Below are 17,011 nucleotides of genomic sequence, written 5' to 3'. Positions count from 1 at the left end.
GTTTGCTTTCAGTTCTGCATCTTATTTTTAAAACCATTCCCCTCTGGAAATTAAATGTCTAGGACCAATATTTAGGGCAATCGAGCTTGGAGGCATATTTCCAGACAACCTTTAAATATAAATTAACTCTTTGTTTCATCTCTATGTAAAAGTGGGTGATCCAAAAATCTGGCTATTTTTACAAGAAAAAGTAAAAATAGTTTTAAAGAAACAGGAAGGTGTTTTGGGTAACACCAACATCCTTCGACTTAGACTTCTAGCTTGGAAATGTCTCCATGTTAAAGGACCTCCAGAAGAGCAGGTGGAAGATTTGGAAAAGCTAGCTGAGTACGTTGAGTAAGTAAAGAAGTCCATGCTTATCTGAATAATAATTATTATTATTGTTATCTTTTCGAGGATATGATATAGCATGGGAAATCCTTTTTAAATATATTCTTAAAATTAAACAGGTATTAGTATTAAATAGGCATTTGTAGAGACATTAGGTTATTTCGAAGCAGGAGAGATGAAAAATGAGCAACGTCTTCGCCGGGACTCATACTCACAGAATCTCAAATACGCGTCGAGCGTGCTGACCACTACACCACGAAAACATGCTAAAAAGACGGGAGAAATACCTTATATACTCCTCCTTTTAAAGGGCACTGGGCATTAGGGGACCCACTCGCCAAACCCTGGTGGTGAAGAATCATCATTCACGACTTTTCTTTTAGTTCGAGTGCCGCTGTAGAGTCATTAGGTTATTTTCGATGTCCCTCGCTGGGACTCGAACCTGGACCTCTCGATTACGTGCCGAGTGCGCTACCGTTAAACCACGAAGGCAAGCAGAAAGGTGGGATCTTTGTAGTCACCACATCCTGGTGATGAAGAATCATTCACCAACGTGTTTTTTTTAGAGTCCAAAGGGACTTGAGTCCCGAAGGACTATTACTTTCGTTTTGGCATTTTGCGTCGGACGGATAAATGTCGGTTCACTTTTCAAACTGTTGCCATAAAATGTTAGAGTCCTGCATTATATTTGAAGAAATTAAATAATGAAAATCTGCGTAAATGTACGTATATTTCTCACATTGTCATAAAATAACGGTACATAGAGTCATCGAATTTTGAATAACGTAATCCTCCAATGAATATGAGCATGTGGAAGACCAAATTTGAAATTTGTTTTATGATCGATTTCCTATTTTTTAAAACTTTGACGAATTTTTGATTAACAAACTCAAGGATTTCAAAGCGAGCAATGGCAACGTTGTGCAGAAAAAACATTTTTATCTCCAGCGCGTGAGTCTCTGTATCGGAAATTCTAAAGATATGCTCGTTTTAAAACTATTTTGCGATATTGCTGTTGCACTGGATCTTATGGTTTAAGTGCGAGGAACATGGTATTTAATAAAGAAAGGTAACACACAAAATGTTAAAAAACGCCCCTTTGGACGTAATTTAAAATCTGAAACATTTAAGTTTTTTTTTTTTTTTTTTTTTTTTTTTTTAAGTCCCAAGGGACTTTGTTCCTGAGGGACTATTGTTTTCGTTTTGGCATTTTGCGTTAAAATCTTTAAAAGGCTGTATCACTTTTCAAACTGTTGCCACCAAATATTATCTCCCTGTATTATATTTGAAGAAATTAAATAATGAGCAATCTGCATAAATGTAGATATGTTTCTCGCATTGTGATAAAACAACGTTACCTAGAGCCATCGAATTTTGAATGATGTAATCCTACTGCGAATATGGGCATGTGGAAGCCCAAATTTGAAATTTGGAATTTGTTTTATTATCTATTTCGTATTTTGTAAAACTTTAACGAATTTTTTATTGAAAAACTCAAGAATTTTAAAGCGAGCAATGGCAACGTTGTACAGAAAAAACATTTTTATCTCCAGCGCCTGTGTATCGGAAAATCTAAAGATATGCTGATTTTGAAATTATTTGGCGATATTGCTGTTGAACTGAATTTTATGGTTTAAGTGCGAAGAACATGATATTTAATAAATAAAGGTAACACACAAAATGTAAAAATAAACGCCCCTTTGGACGTAATTTAAAATCTGAAACATTCGTTTTTTTTTTTTTTTTTTTTTTTTTTTTAAAAAGCTAGGTAGGGCACTACTGTAGAGCCATTAGGATATTTTCGATTTCAGGAACCTGAAAATGTACAATGCCCTCACCGGGGCTCGAACCTGAAACCTGTAGAGACATTAGGTTATTTCGAAGCAGGAGAGATGAAAAATGCCTTCGCCGGGACTGGAACCACGGACCTCTAGAATACGCGTCAAGCGTGCTGACCACTACACCATGAAGCCATATTAAGAAGGCGGGAGAAATACCTTTGTACATTTTAAAACATTAATGTGATGTATAAACATATAATAAACATAAATAAAAGTTGTGACTTTTCTTATTTCTAAAAAAACTCTCTAAAGCGTAGCTAACCAGTATTACATGTAAAGTAAGTTGATATTATGAATTTTTATCAATATTGGCTTGCTTATATGGATAATACGTGTCGTATACGCATGTTCTAATTAGAGAATAAAAAAGCGATTTCTTTATAATACATGTCGATTATTATATATCTGTTAAAATAGATATATTTCTAACAATAATAAAGATCATTAAATTTTAAGATGGCAAACTCCGCTCCGAAGGAAATTAAAGTGATAGAAAGATTTTCAGCAAACCGACCAAACAAATACTTATTCCTAAGTGCTACGTAAGTAGCCCTTTCATCGCAATCATTTGAATTTGATTAGTATTTCTGAAATTCTAAACAAACATCAGTACTGATTGTAATAGATCATCTAAATTGATCACTCTGTAGCTTGGCTCTGACGATCAAAAATGCACCTAATTCTGTTTTGTACGCGATAGATATGTTTCTGAAGAATGCGTATAAAACATTTAGTGTAAGAAAAGGCATGATATTTATGGAAGAAAAATTAGTTGATTCGGGATGTAATAATATGTAATAAAAATGTGTTACAGCAAGGGCCGAAATAAGACCTTTAGACACCTCAAGCAGTTGAAAGATACTTGGGCCCTCACGCATGTTTACGCTAGTGTTTTCTTCATTCCTTGTCTCTTTCGCTTTTGGTTTATCTGCACTATACATTCCATCGTAAAACCGGCAGTGGGAAATATTTTATGGCTCCTTTCTTGAATACGTATCTGCATGAAAATGTAACAGCGTGTTGAACTGTATATACAGGTGGAAGGAGGTCAGTTCCAGCACCTATTCTAATGCACTTTCATTTCTCAAACATAAAGGCGTGTAATGTAAAAATATGGTTTCATTTCCTTCTGTTATAAAATTTTTATCAGACTTTTCTCAGGGCTTCCTTCGAGTGGGACGCCATGTATATTCGTCTGGTGGTTGGTAACAGAGATGTAGTATTAGGCGGCATTTTAGTATTAGGAACATTTGGGTGTTCCACATTTGGGAATCTTGGTGCATTGTCAAGAATTGGCTTGGCCCGCTGGTTTTATATCAAAATGAAACGCGTAAAAAGAGAATGAAGTATGTATTTTAAATACGTGTGAAATCAAGTTCATTGAAAAACAGAAATAAGTGTGTATACAATCGGGCGTTTCGAGAAGAGTATTGAATAAATTAGTTTACGTAATAATTAGAATAAATTAGCTTAATACATGCCTCAGAGTGAAACAATTTTATTTTCAAAACGACTATATGCATTTATTTAGCGACGGTCCATAGAGGACGCCTTAGATGAATTCGTGTGATATAGGTAATAGAAACAATGCATTTAAGCAGTGAATTCATTCCTCCAAGCAAACTAAAGAGTATGTTGAAAACAAAATATAGTAATTTAGTAAACAACGTGAAATTTCTTTCAGTAGTATGTTTCTTTTGAACTAAAACAAATCACGGTTATGAATTAAATAATGACAAAAGCGCTATTAACTAGCTGTCAAGTAGCAAAAACGATTTCTTCCAGGATATCACTTACAACAATAGCTTGCAAAGAAATAGGTAATAGAAGATGCAGAGGAGAGCATATCAAAAGTACCTTTTGCGAATGATACATTGGCCATCAAAATTAAATGTGTGTACTATTTCTGCACTTATCAATTAAATCAGATGCAGGAGGTTATCAAACTTTGATCAACAATATGAGAATGGCGCAACCAAAAGTTTTGCCAAGTGCATACATACCCTCGAATTTCTTACTCTCTTCAATACAGAAACAAACAACTGAAAAGTATCAAAACAGCATATAAGGAAATAAATTCGAACTCTGTTTTCGAAGCAAAGATTTGATGCCTATATAAATGACACAAGCAATTTAATGCATGAAGCAATTATAGTTAATGGAATATATTTACGTTATAACATGGTAGATGATTCCCGGTGACATGACGCCTAATTGCAAATCATATCCGCGGTAATTTCATTAAAAAACTGTTATTTCATTAAGAAAAATCTGAATATCAAAATTAATTCATATCTTTTCATTTACGAAATTACAAACTAATTTATAGTTTCATAATGGAAAATATAAAGAAATTTAAATTCCGAAGTAGCATTTATGTATTGCTTTTATTGTGTATAATGATGATTTTTGTGAATTTCTTAGGCTTGCATTTGGAGAAAACTATATAGAGCTTCGACTGATTTATTCGCATTTGATTGATGTCAGTCGGTTGTTGCTAGATAATACCAGAATTGTACATTATATCCAAAAGGTAATCTCATTTTATCTATTTTGAAAGATTCCTGTCATTGCTGTATTATTGAATTGTTATTCGCTAGTGTTATAATTTTCTTCCTTAAATATTCCTTTGACGAATTCAACATCTTTAAAATGGGCGAGTGAAAAATAGTTAAATGTTATATTTTAATACAAATTTAATAAATCGCGAGACTATTATACCTCGCATGTAGCATTAATAATGTAAAAATATTATCTTTTTATATAAAAAATTATCTGTTACCCGGCATGCGTTGCAGTGCTACTTAAAGGAAAGAAAGTGTTTGAATTTTAAATCTGTTATGATTTTTTTATGTGTATTTTGCATGTTACGATTGGCTTATGTCATTTAATACCAAGGTTGATAATGATTAGGGTGGTGAATTTAATTCTGACAATTTCACTTTTGCACCCCCGTAGTACATTTCTGGTGCTTCATTCTTAAACTTGAGGGCTGTGCAATGCATGCGTAATTTATCCATCTTTCCAACGATCATATTCGGATGAAGACTGTAATCATAACAAGCATCGTAATGAAATGCACCAAGATTTAAATCAGCGTGCAGTATTCGTCTGGATCGAGCAGTGTGTACCCGAACGTCTTCCAGTCTTGCTTCCCGTTGCTCGTCTGTTTCAGACGAACGGGCTTAAGCAGTGCGTACTTGAACGTTTTCCAGTCTTGTTTTCCGTTGTTTGTCTGCTTCGGATGAAAGGGCTTGAGCAGCGTGCAGTCGAACTTTTCCCAGTCGTGCTTCCCATTGCTCGTTTTTTCATATGTGCGTACTCGAACGTTTCATCCATCCGTTAAGCATTTTAATGGGTTGTCTGAAAAGTCATGATGTAGGCAGTACGCCATAATTCTAAGTCTGTTAGGGTTAACAGCTAAATAGAATTAAAGGAATGCTAACTAAAAAGACTCACCTTGGATTTTTAACTAGTTTTAATTCTAAAACACAGTTAAAAAAACATTACACTTAAGGACGTAAAACTTATAACGACATTATAATTAAACATTGAAGTTACTAAATATTACTTACCATGTTTGGTACTTGGACATGTTTTGTACATGTTTGGAGTTACTAAATATCTCGGGCCAGAACACCATGTTTGGTACTTGACTCCAATACACCGACTGCAAATCTGTTGTCTTTCAGGCAGTTATTCCCTTCAGCGGCCGCTAGGTGGCGCGCTTGAGAGCCGTGGGGTTATGGACTCCCGCGCTGGCTCGTACGAAGTCTTGGCGAAGAGCCAGAAATATGTTACTTTGGCCTGCCTTGTCTCCGAAGAGGTGTTACAGTCCAACTATCTTTTGAAGCGGGCGCCTCATAAACACGTAAAGCTGAGCAGTGATAAGTCCCAAGGACTTCATGTGGCTTAGCTGTATCAGCAATATCATACGTAGTGGGTAAACAATTGGTTATCACTAAATAAGGTCCTTCACGTTTAGGCATGAATTTGTGACACATTTCTGTGATCTGCAAATAGGATGTAACGTCACCCATACTCTATCGCCTGGTTCGTAGGAAGCCTTTTGTCGTCGACGACCATAATACACTGCACGACACTGAAAATGCAACACCAAGAAGGAATGGTCAGAAAGTGATGAAATTTGGAAAAAAGACAGAGACAGCAAGCAGCAATAAGTGATCTTTATTTCACTGAACGAGGCAGGGTAAGAGTCTGCAAACGGCATCCAATCACATCCCACACATGTTCGATTGGTGACAGGTCAGGAGAGTACGGTGACCAGGGAAGCATCTGTATACCTTGAAGAGCATGTTGGCAGATGCGAGCACTGTGTGGTCGGGCGTTATCCTGCAGAAAAATTGCATTAGGCAGCCCTTGAAGGTAGGGGATTGCCATCGGCCACAGTACATTATCCAAGTATCGTTGGGCCGTCATAGTGCCCTGAATATGAACTAGAGGTGACTTGGAATCGTAGGCAATAGCGCCCCCACGTTGTCGCGCGGTGGAGCGTTCAACAGTTACTGCCGGAATAGCTCTGTCTCCACGTAGACGCCACACACGTATGCGGCGACTGTCACTGGATAAACAGAAGCATGACTCATCTGAGAACACGACGTTTAGCCATTCTGTCATCCACATCGCTCCAGTCCGGCACCATTCTAATCGTTGGCGCCTATGCTGTGGGGTTAATGGCAGTCTTCTTAACGGAAGCCGTGAGTGCAGGCCACGTTCAACCAATCTACGGGAAGTGGTTCTGGTCGAAACGGGAACATCCAGGGTATCTTGCACATGCTGCAGAATTGCGGTACAAGTGACTTGAGGTACCGCCACAGCTTGTGGGCGGATGCGTCGATTCACGCGGGCTGACGTCACTCTGGCTGCACCTGTACCCCTCCTTCTTCCCACATTTCCTTGTTCCAAACGTGTTCACCATAGCCGATGCACCGTGCTCGCATCCTTGTGGGTATCAGCTGCGATTTGACGTAAGGGCCAACCCGCCCTTCTCAGTACGATCATCATACCCCTCGTAAAATCGTCTATCTGCTGGAAGTGACTTCGTTGACTGCGGCCTGGCATTCTCTCCTATTACACATATCCTCCGGGACAAAAACCAACTTTCTTCGATAATTCGTCTGGCAGAAATAACGACACGAATATTGCCCATTCTGCACGTTCCTTCCCTTATATCTTACTTCACGTGCGTCGGAGAGCTGCGCGTTTCACATCATTCGCATAACTCAATGACGTGCGTCTACTCTAAAATTTGCATAAATTTCTGATCACTCCTTCTTGGTGTTGCATTTTCAATGTCGAGTGTCGAGCAGCGTATTTATATATATATATATTAATATTATGATCGCATTAATGTTATGATATATATATATTAATATTATGATCGTATTAATGTTATGATATATATATATATATATATTAATATTATGATCGTATAAATGTTATGATATATATATATTTTGGGCTGTCTTGCTCTTGATTAAATCGGGATGATTCATCAACAGCATAGAATCGGAATGATTTCCTTCAAGCTTCATTGAATCAGGATGATTCTCTTCAAGCATCATTCGTTCAAAACTCCGTAGAATCAAGGTGATTCTCATCATGCTTCATTCACTCGGGATGATTCGTGGCACAGCATAGAATCAGGATGATTCTCTTCGTACTTCATTGAATTGGGATGATTCACTCAAAACTGCACAGGATCAGTATGATTCTTTTCAAACGTCATTGAATCAAGATGATTCATTCAACAGCACGGAATCAGGATGACTCTCTTCAAAATGTTATTGAATCGGGGTGATTCGTTCAACAGTATAGAATCAGGATTATTCTAGAAAAATTCACTGTAAGGGGTTGGATCTCCTTCTGGTTTGAAGCGGTTTTCTTGAATTTTTGCTATAAGGATTGTAGAGACATTAGGATATTTTTTGGAGGCCGGAGAGATGAAAAATTAACAACGCCTTCGCCGGGAATCGAACCACGGACCTCTGGAATACCGGGCCAGCGTGCAGAACCACTACACCACGAAGGACGCTTGGAAAGCGGGAGAAATACCTTATATACTCCCCTTTTTAAAGGGCGACTAGGGTTTTAGGGGACCTAGTCGCCAAATCCTGGGTGTGGAGAATCATCATCCACAACCCTTTTAGTTCGGGCGCCACTGTAGAGACATTAGGATATTTTTTGGAGGCCGGAGAGATGAAAAATTAACAACGCCTTCGCCGGGAATCGAACCACGGACCTCTGGAATACCGGGCCAGCGTGCAGAACCACTACACCACGAAGGACGCTTGGAAAGCGGGAGAAATACCTTATAGGATTTTAGTTGAGTACGCTGTTCTGTATGTAGATGTTTACCTTCGTCACTTCGAAGATTCATTAAAGTGAATGTTTCAAAACTTTAACTTAATTGGAAATTTCTGGACATTATCTGCGTGCGTAATTAACTCTTTGAGTTGAATCACTTTCCTGAGACGGGCAGACCCAGTTCTGTGGCTAACACTTGCAGATCCTTTTTCCTGGCTACTCTCAAAAATGCCATGTTATCTATCGTACTTTCAATGTCCGGTGAAAAGTCCGTTGTTTGGTTGAAGAAAAATTATATGTTCCTTCTATTATTAATGCGTGTGATATCTACAAAATTCTAAATGCTCTAAGAAATTAGTTTCGACTGTAGTTTTCTTTGAAAAATACAATTATATATATTATTCTCAAATATTACGAAATAATAATTTAAAAACACACAATTCGAAAATGCAGCAAGTATTAGAATACCTTTCAGAATAACGCCAGCAAAGATATTAATGCAATAAAACTATTCTTATTTGAATAAAAACGACACAGTAGTGGCACAGTTTAAATAATATAGACAAAACCCTTTTCACTTTTTAATCATTTCTATTCTCAAAGAGAAAAAAATATATCCGTTAATATTATTCATAAAATAAAATAAAACACATAACTCAATCATAGATATCAATACAGTTATAAAAACACTAAAAAGAATTATGCACACCGGAAACATATACAGTGGAACCTTGAGATACGAGCACCTCTATATACGAGAAATCATCCAGATATAATTTAAAAATGTGACTCTGATGAAACGTTTTCGTCTGCTGCTTGAAAACGAACAAAGATTTTTCAACTATTTGTTTTATTTTATGTTTATTGCATTTTTATTATGTTATTTTTTCAATTGTTTTGATTCCAATTTTGATGTATTTTCTTATAAAATATTGATTAAATTATTTATATCTTGATTATATATGTATATGTTACCGGCAAAGTATGAAACTCTTAAGTCACATCATAAGGATTAAGAACTGCATCGGAACCCATGCCCGGAGTCTTGACAAGAGATCCATTTCAGACGCAACATTATCGTGATACACGACACTTTTGATAGCTGCTCAGAGAAAGAAATCAAGGCTCAATAAATCCGATGAGCGTGGAGAGCCAGGGAACCGGTCCACCACGCCCAATCCATCGATGCGGGAATGATCTGTTCAAATGGAGTCCACTTCTTAATGATCCGTAATCGCACAATATTTGATGCAGACGTGCAAACAAACTGTGATATGGTTGATGTCTGTCGGAGATGCGTTCTCCATAAATGCGTGCAGCGGTTAATCCAGTACCCTCAGCTATTCCATACACTAAGTGCATGTCTACAAGCTCCCAGTTCGTAAAGCGTTCCGTGCTCTTCGTATGGTACCTACCGCTCGAATGAGGCAATTCTCACTTTTCACTGGCACTCTTCTGTACAGCACCCCCCTGGCGGCGTATAATGACGTTTCTGGGCATGGGTTACTATGTAATTTCTTAATCCTTATGATATGCCCTACCTCCCGCAGAAGTTTGTCACAACATTTACCAAAGGATTATTCAGAAGGGATTTTTTTTCCTGACGTTTATATGTACGTACACACGCACGTATGTACCTCGCGTAACTCAGATACAATTAGCCGCATGTCTAGTTGTGCACTTCCCTTTTTTGTTGCTATCAGCGTCACTAAACATGTGCGTGTGTGTATATATATATGTGCTCGCAGTTTGGTGAGATTTGTAATCTAATTTCAGTGTAAAGATTTTTAATTATTTATTTCAGTTGACGACGTAAGCAGTCATGTCTAAAGAAAAGACTCATATTAACTAACATTGTGGTTATTGGCCACGTTGGGATTCCGGAAAATGTACCACGACTGGTCATTTGATCCACAAATGTGGTGGTATTGATTAAAGAACCATTGAAAAATTCGAAAAAGAAGCCCAAGAGGCTTTTTCAAGTATGCTTGGGTTTTGGATAAACTGAAAGCAGAAAGAGAACGTGGTATAAGAATTGATATTACTCTTTGGAAGTTTGAAACTTCAAAATATTACGTTACTGTTATTGATGCCCCTGGACACGGGGATTTCATCAAGAGCATGATTACTGGAACATCTCAGGCTGATTGTGCTGTTCTGATTGTTGCTGCTTAGTACTGGAGAGTTTGAAGCAGGTATATCTAAAAATGGCCAAACTAAGAGAGCATGCCTTACTTGCTTACACTTTAGGCGTAAAACAAATGATTGTTGGCTTAAATAAAATGAACCCAACTGAACCTCCTTTCAGTGAGTCTCGTTTTGAAGAAATTAAGAATGAAGTGTGAACTTATATCAACAAAATTGGTTACAATCCTGCAACAGTTCCATTTGTTCCAATCTCTGAATGGAATGGAGATAACATGTTAGAACTTAGCACGAACATACCATGGTACAAAGGATGGGCAATAGAGAGAGAGACCGCTTTCTCCCTTTGCTGCTAAAATCTGTACTGCTGCTCTTCTGCCTTTCTTTGTTAGAATACTATGACGCAGTGAATTTAATTTTATTTAATAAAGAGTGATGACATGCCTTTCAATTGAATAAAGATGTGGAGTCGAAACAATTAACTTCTGTGTCATCATTTCTGCCAAGCTTCATTCATCTTGCCCGACTGCCGAAATATTACATATATGTGCATACACACACATCTATGCATTTACACATCTTCATTCTATGCATTTTACATTATGTATATATATATACACACACACGTATATATATGTCTGTGTGTGTGTAATGGTGGTTCGTTGACACGACATGTAAGATTTGATTATGACTGCGGCACAAATGACAGAACAATTTTGGATGCACTGTTATAAGAACACTGAGATGTAAATGCGCAAAAATAATTATGGCGTAGATACTTGATGCTTAGAGCGTCCATCCATTTTTGAAGAAGAAGCAGTGGAGCCGGATTAAATTCCTTTTATTTTTTTTTAATTCCCATTTTGTGGCCACAATTCACTTGGCACTCTACTCGTGCCTATTAAAGAACATTTACAATTTTGATATTATTTCCATAGAAGCGAATGTAGCAGCACACACATGATTGCAGAAAGGCATCTGGCCAAGAGGAAAAAACAAGCAAAAGTGACGCATCAGTTTATAGAAAGAAGGCAGGGAGTCAAAAGTTTCAGTTTTTAAATTTGTTTTACAATTTGGTGATTGGTCAAGAGGCATTTGCATTAAGAGTTATGTAAGATTGAATAATTAATTTGAATGATGAAGCGCTATTTTTAGGACAGATAGATGAAGTTGCCAAATGAAATAGAAAATAAAAGAGGTTATAGTGATTTAAATTTAGAAGTGTGCTTTCATATTTTTATCTTGCATATATATATATGCATAATGTTTTAAAATGCACTGGAACTTTTAACACTATCAGTTAAAATGCACTTTTAACTTTTAACACTTTTAACACTAGATGAAGGCACTGGGACTTTTAACAGCTTTCGATATTGCGTAGATGACTGAGAAGACAGCAGTGGTTGAAGGTAAGGGCTGAGTGGAAAAATATAACAACACATATAGCACAACTGAGCTTGAAGATTCACAATATTTTAATTTTTATTTATTTCACAATATTAATTTATAATTAAAATGGAACTTATTGTATTCAACTATCATTAAGAAATATCTCGTCGAATTATTTGCACATCAAATAATTCGACGAGGACAATAATTCGGGAGTCAATGGTTTCAGGTCGAGTTAGAGAAAGTTATGGTTTACAATTAATTTCATTGGGCAAGAGGTAGCCTTTTAGCCGCTTCTGTGAGCTCTGTCCTCCCCCCCATATGTTGGTAAAGAGAACATTTTTTGCTTTAAAAGTGATAGAATTATGTTGTTCTCATGCCTTTAGTTAATCTGAATGCAGTAGTTTTATAATCATGTGGCGCTAGGCCTAACGGGGCTCCATTTATTTACATTTGAAACTTTAAGAACAGAAAATGAGGTCAGTTGGTGCATCAACTTAAGTGTCTTTTTACCGAGTAAGGCCAAAAGAAAACTTTCATTTTTGCGTACCAAAATTTTATCTTTCTGTCCGTTGACCGAATTAATTGTTTCCTATAGAAACTCTTTAATTTTAATTTTTTAACTGTTTTTTAAGTGTATTTAATATTTTAGGTTTTTCTGTATTTTACAATTTTTAATGACGATGTTTTGAAATATTTTCTACGTTTAATTTTGTATTTCACATTTCTAAGTTTTAATATGATTTGTTTTGGCATTTTGCAGCTCTGTCGCCTTCAACGGACTTTTGATCCTGATGACCCTATACTAAATACTCTTAAATTTATGAATTTGCTTCTTCAAGGATTTTAGGTGTTTTAACTTCCCCATTTGAAATATGTACTTTCTCTTTTTGTAATTGAAGAAATTGCTTTCCTTATACCATTTTGGGCATTCAATGTAAAAATTTCATTGTATTGTTTTTTATTTAGTCATGAAAAAGAATAAATATCGCATCTTTCTATAATTGATTGTTGGTTTACTTAGTAAACTCGAAACAGAATTACCATATTATTAATATACCTTAACGCGTAAAGCAGTACAGGTATTGCATAATTAGGAAAGAATAAGTGAATTATTAATAGAATTTATTTCAGAATTTTAATATGGAAGAAAAATTCATAATGTCAGGAAAAATACCGAGAATCGAAATGTGCTGCATTTAATTTATATTATCGTTTGCTAGAGACATCGTATTTTCAGATAATGGGTAATTAATCTGTATTCATTTAATTCGAAAATCAGATGATAAAACCAAGTAATGGAACCTGTGCAACCCGTGTAGTCGTACCGGGTGGCAGAATTTAGAAGTGGCAAAACTCTTAAAAAGGAAGAACAAACTCGCGGCAGAATTTAGAACTCGCAGTCACCGAACATCAAAAACCCTAGGTCCGACCCTGCCTGCTGTAAAAATAACAGAAGTCGTTTTTAAATTATTCAATTATTTAGTTCATACTCCTATAACATTTTAAAATGTTAATGTAAAGTTACAAGGATGCAGAATAGATAGTTCATTTTAGTATTCAAAATGAGTTAAGTGAAATTTAAATGTCAGAATTTAAATGTAAATTAAAATACAAAAATAATAAATTTCAAAGAGTATTAACATGTAATAAATTATTATTTCGAAATGCAGCATAAAACAAGTTATATTTGTATGGAATGTAACATTTGTGTTTCAAATATATATAAGTAATAAATAATTTTTAAGAAAATTTAAATGATTTTTAAATTACTTGGAGTATGTGCCAAATTGTAGTAACGGAGAACAAATGTTATTTACTGTTCAAAGGTTTCTCTTTAAGTATTCTGTAGTAATGCATGATTATGTCAGTGATTTTTGTTAGGAAAATCATGTCCTAGTTTAATGGAGAAAATAATTACAGAATTCTATATCAGCGTAAATTAGGTTATTTACTATAAAAGATCTCAAAAACGGTATGGAGATGTCTTAATATGTCCCAGAAAAAAGGGTGTAGAATTTAACTCCCAAAGCAGTATTTTTGTTAAAAGCAGTATTGCACGCTAGCTGATTTTCTGTAATAATACGCAATCCGTTTGACATTTGGTGGAGTATAGTTAGTAGTAGTACCAACATTTTTAAATTCTTACTATTAAGCTCACACTCTCCCTATATCTTGTTCAAATTTTCTGTCGTTAATAAAATGCTTTTGATTCATCCACTTAAGTTCAAATACATTCTTCTAAAATTTGCAGTGGATGGCACTTGATGTTAATACAGTTTTTTCACATATTAAAGTCAATTCCTATCCTACTTAGTTATTCCTTTTTATTGGAACTAAAGATATGCTGTTTTTATATATAAGACTTACAAATATAGTAATGACCGTTTATTAAGAATTCTCACGCGCTGTAAAATTTAATTTTAAAACAACTTATAATAATAGTACATGACTGTGATTAATGGTATTGTAATATTGAACAAAAATAAGTGGCAACACTAAGACAAAGTTTTAAAGATTTTTAAAGTGTATGGAATTAAAGAATTGTAGTTTTATAGAGTTGGATGAAGCAAATGTCTCATTATGTAGCGAAAATTCTCCCGTATTTCTGTGTTAACCTGATAATAATATATGTTTAAAATATAACCCTTTAAAATGTCCCTTGCTTCACAAACGGAGATAGCGAAATGAAACTACAACACAACGCAAGCGTCGATTAGAGAAAGAAAAACATAAGCGCCAAGAAAAGCTTCCTAGGAAAATTCTTCGCAGCAGGTCAAGCATATGTTGCCCTTGAGTCCTGTGAAATCATTAGATGGAATATTAATTGAAGAGCTGGACTGCTCGAAACTCACTGGAAAGGTTCCTTGCAATAATGAAGCATTACAAGAGATGGATAGAATGAAAAATTATAGACCACCATCCGCTTCATAAATCAGAAACGAAAAAATGTTAATAATGTTAATAAAAAGTAACTAAAATAAAATTTTTCTTTGTTGACCTAAGTAGTAATTTATTTTAAAAAAAGTTTATATTACTTGTTTTCTGTCTCAGCAAGTAAATGGAATGTCTGGAGGAAGAAGGAATTTGCAATAAAATGGTGTTAAGTGTATGTTGAAAACTGCGTATTAGAGCAATGTGGATGAGATACCGGCTAAAGTAACTGATTATATACAGCGCTGATATTAATAGTAGTTTTGAAATCTTGCAAAATAGGATTACTGGTGGACCATACCATAGAAAGTATAATTTTAAAAGGAAGCCTATTAGAAGTCTTCCATAATGCGGAGGGCTCCGAAATTTCTTAAATTTTCTTTCTCAGTACGTATTTGGTTTGTTTTTGAGAAGATCCGTTCGCAGAACGCTGAAGTAGCCGGGATGTATAATCGTTTTAGAACAAGTTTATACAATATGGGATATATTAGCTTTTGGGACTTCCTCCACCACAAAATTCATTACTTCTAGATAAATAATCATCCGTTAAATATTAATTTAATTCCACTATTGCAGCAGATCACGATTCCTGTATGAAACTTCAAGAAAAAGGAAGGGAGAATATATTCATATAAATAGAATTATAGCAGCTAAATATGTATGTGATGTTATCAGGAATAAAGAAACAGAGATTTGGTTTTATTTTCACTACTAGGCTGCTTCTCTCCTTTTATCACCATTAATTCCACTCCGTACGACAATAACCATATTCAACGGGTCAGCTGTAAGGGAAACATAAACTATTACCCTCCACTTCCCGAAATATTTGATGAAGAAATAGACTGGATTAATGAAACCAAATATCTTGGAGTTACCCTGGACCAAAACCTTACCTTCAGAACCCACTTCCGTTCAGTAGCACAAAAATTTAAAATCACCTTAGCTACTAATCATCACCTCTCTCTCTTTCAATCTGGTAAAACAGGTTGAAAGCAGAAAGAATTTTTTCGTCCTTAGTGTGGACTCCTAATTCACTTCTTTCCCCGTAAACCCTTAATGGTTTCCTTCATTACCCTTTAGCCAGTGCTTTTTCTTAATTACTTCAGTTTTCTTAACGAAGTTGTGGAGGTAATTGCATTAAGTTGCAAAGGTACTCCGGAAAATATCGCCTTGGGCCTTGGGCCTTAGCTACTATGCGACCATTTCTTGGTAGGAGAAGCAACTTATCTGCAACAAACAAATTAATTTTATATCTGTCCACACTTCGTCCAGCCCTTCTTTACGCAGCTTCGGTCTGGGAACATGCAGCTAAAACCAATATAAAACAATTGCAAGTTCTACAAAATAAAATCTTACGAGAAATTATCAACGCTCCTTTGTATATTCCAAACACTTCCATTCAGAGACCGGAGCTACGGATTTTGGCGATTTTTTGGTGATTTTTTGGCGATGTTTTTTTGGCGAGTGATACGACTTATGGTAAACCCATTGCTAGACAAGTTGTTTATGGTAACCGATACTTTGTTGTCATTTTATTTAAAAAATAATGCGTTTTATTATGCGTAAATTCCGTGTTTTAAATATTATTTATGGCTTCAAAATAATAAAAATGAATTTAATTTTGCATTTTTATTTGAAATAAAAATTTTATTGTTTATGATATTTTATGGAATTTTATGTTGTGAATGATGTAATGAATGACGTCACATTATTTTAAAAGTAATTGGTTTTAATATCTATAAATTTAATCTAATGTTTTAAACATTATTTATAGCTGTTAAATATTAAAACACATTTTAATTTTGCATTTTTTTAAATATGATTTTATTATGAATGATTATTTAAATAATTTTAATGCTATACGTGATGTAACCAGCTCCCTGATTGGTTATTGAATATTTGTGCATTACCGCGCCATTTTAAAATTTTATTATTCATCTCTTCGAATTCCTTAGATTTCAAAGCGAATGTGTCCGTTTCGAATATGAATGTTGTTATTGTTGTTCGAATTATGTAAATTACCAAGAATTATTGGTATCGGAATA

General features: G+C 35.2%; 1 protein-coding gene and 1 pseudogene across 1 annotated transcript in view; both read left to right on the top strand.

Annotated features, from left to right (window-relative positions):
* Window positions 1–13,036, top strand: part of LOC118198853 (histone-lysine N-methyltransferase SMYD3-like) — an 89,606-nt gene extending 76,570 nt beyond the window's left edge. Inside the window, exons 10-12 of the mRNA XM_085812012.1 lie at window positions 153–336; window positions 4,596–4,704; window positions 12,796–13,036. Of these exons, the coding sequence (XP_085668138.1) occupies window positions 153–336; window positions 4,596–4,704; window positions 12,796–12,882 (380 nt within the window). The 3' untranslated portion in view covers window positions 12,883–13,036. The remainder of the gene's footprint in view (window positions 1–152; window positions 337–4,595; window positions 4,705–12,795) is intronic.
* LOC146998935 (elongation factor 1-alpha-like) lies at window positions 10,354–11,140 on the top strand (annotated as a pseudogene).
* Window positions 13,037–17,011: the final 3,975 nt, after the last annotated feature.

This window comes from Stegodyphus dumicola, chromosome 2 (assembly GCF_044657685.1).
Source record: "Stegodyphus dumicola isolate Sdum_Otavi_A_Nest chromosome 2, ASM4465768v1".
Lineage (NCBI taxonomy): Eukaryota > Metazoa > Arthropoda > Arachnida > Araneae > Eresidae > Stegodyphus > Stegodyphus dumicola.
The sequence above is the reverse complement of the archived record's forward strand: the minus strand, read 5'-3'. Positions and strand labels throughout refer to the sequence as shown.